At 54.7% G+C, this 1,334-nt stretch overlaps 1 protein-coding gene across 1 annotated transcript in view; it reads right to left on the minus strand.

Moving 5' to 3' along the window:
• nob1 (NIN1/RPN12 binding protein 1 homolog) overlaps positions 1 to 1,333 on the minus strand; it is a 4,766-nt gene extending 3,433 nt beyond the window's left edge. Inside the window, exons 1-4 of the mRNA XM_015392843.1 lie at positions 1,088 to 1,333; positions 940 to 1,011; positions 733 to 867; positions 525 to 655 (exon numbers count right to left, since the gene is read on the minus strand). Of these exons, the coding sequence (XP_015248329.1) occupies positions 525 to 655; positions 733 to 867; positions 940 to 1,011; positions 1,088 to 1,333 (584 nt within the window). The remainder of the gene's footprint in view (positions 1 to 524; positions 656 to 732; positions 868 to 939; positions 1,012 to 1,087) is intronic.
• Between the last annotated feature and the right edge of the window lies 1 nt (position 1,334).

Raw genomic sequence — 1,334 nt, forward strand, 5'->3', positions numbered from 1 at the left:
TGGAGACTTTGGAGACAACATCTAAAAGCAGCGAACTCTGCTCTCCAGAGAGGAAAACAAGAAGAAAAGGGACAAGAAGAGAGGGACACAACCCAGAACAGATAATGGATGTCTATTCTATTAACATTTCTCTATCTGGAGAATGGGGCTGTTTATGTGTTGTCTTCTCCATTCAGAGGGGCCCCTGCCTGTCTTTGCCCCGGGCCCCAAATTTCCTAAATCCGTCCTGGCCCTGCTTGGATCAGCGCTTTATTCTGTTTCATAGATCTAAGATGTTCTAGATGTGATGATGTCATTCAGCCTTTAGCCTAAAGATGCTTTGCTAACACCAGGAGCCAAACCAGGAAGAAAACTGTTCCGTCTCAAGAGGCGGGATTTCCTGAGAACTAGCCAATCACAGGCAGTCTACTTTCTCAGGTTGGTTCCTCCCTAAAGTGACACACAAACCCAGACCCTTGGTGACCCCAGAGGTCACCGGTCCGTCTGCCTGCCTTTCTAGTCTCGGGTTCTAGACCAGGCTGGACGATGACCTCACCAGGAGGGCCAACAGGTCGTCGTCGATGCAGGGCAGCGGGTCCCTCCAGAACTGGAAGCTGTTGAAGTGTCCGTCTGGGACCATCTGTTGGACGTCAGCCTCCAGAGACTCAGTTGGACCCTGATGGAACAGAACCACGGCCCGTTAGTACCAACGACCCGCCGGCTGGAGGCGGAGTCTGCAGGGCGCCGACCCACCAGTAGCTCCAGCAGGTCTCCCTGGATGCTCGGCAGGGGGTCCCTCCAGAACTGGAAGCTGTTGAACTGGTCCGACTGGTCTGGGGACTCCGCTTCGTTCCGAACGTGTCCGACAGCCGGACCGTCTGCGGACCTCTGAGGAGACAAACAGAACTCAGGCTTCCCACACCGGGTCCCGGAGGTTAAATTCAGCGGCCGGTCCGGTACCTTGGAGGGAAAATGGAATCCTGCGATGTTGACTGGAGCCTCTGGGTGGCGCCGTGTGCTCTGAACATTCACCTGAAACAGAAGTTACTGGTTTTACTTGTGACACCCGGAGCAGACGGATGAGAACCCAGGCAAGCTGAGCCGCTACCTTAAGCTCCGGTTCTGTCTTCAGGTGATCCGGTCCAACGTGCTCCAGCTCCAGCTGGTAGGTCAGAGCCAGAACCTTGATGTCGGTGGCCGACAGGCTCGGGTAGTCCCCGGTCTTCTTGGAGAACTCCGTCACTGGAACCATAAGAGGAGGCCAGGATGACTGGACCAGAACTTCACCGAGTTTCATGACTGGACCAGAACTTCGCCGAGTTTCATACTGGACCAGAACTTCGCCGAGTTTCATA

The sequence above is a fragment of the Cyprinodon variegatus genome, unplaced genomic scaffold, assembly GCF_000732505.1.
Source record: "Cyprinodon variegatus isolate N-32 unplaced genomic scaffold, C_variegatus-1.0 Scaffold609, whole genome shotgun sequence".
NCBI classification, from domain to species: Eukaryota; Metazoa; Chordata; class Actinopteri; order Cyprinodontiformes; family Cyprinodontidae; genus Cyprinodon; species Cyprinodon variegatus.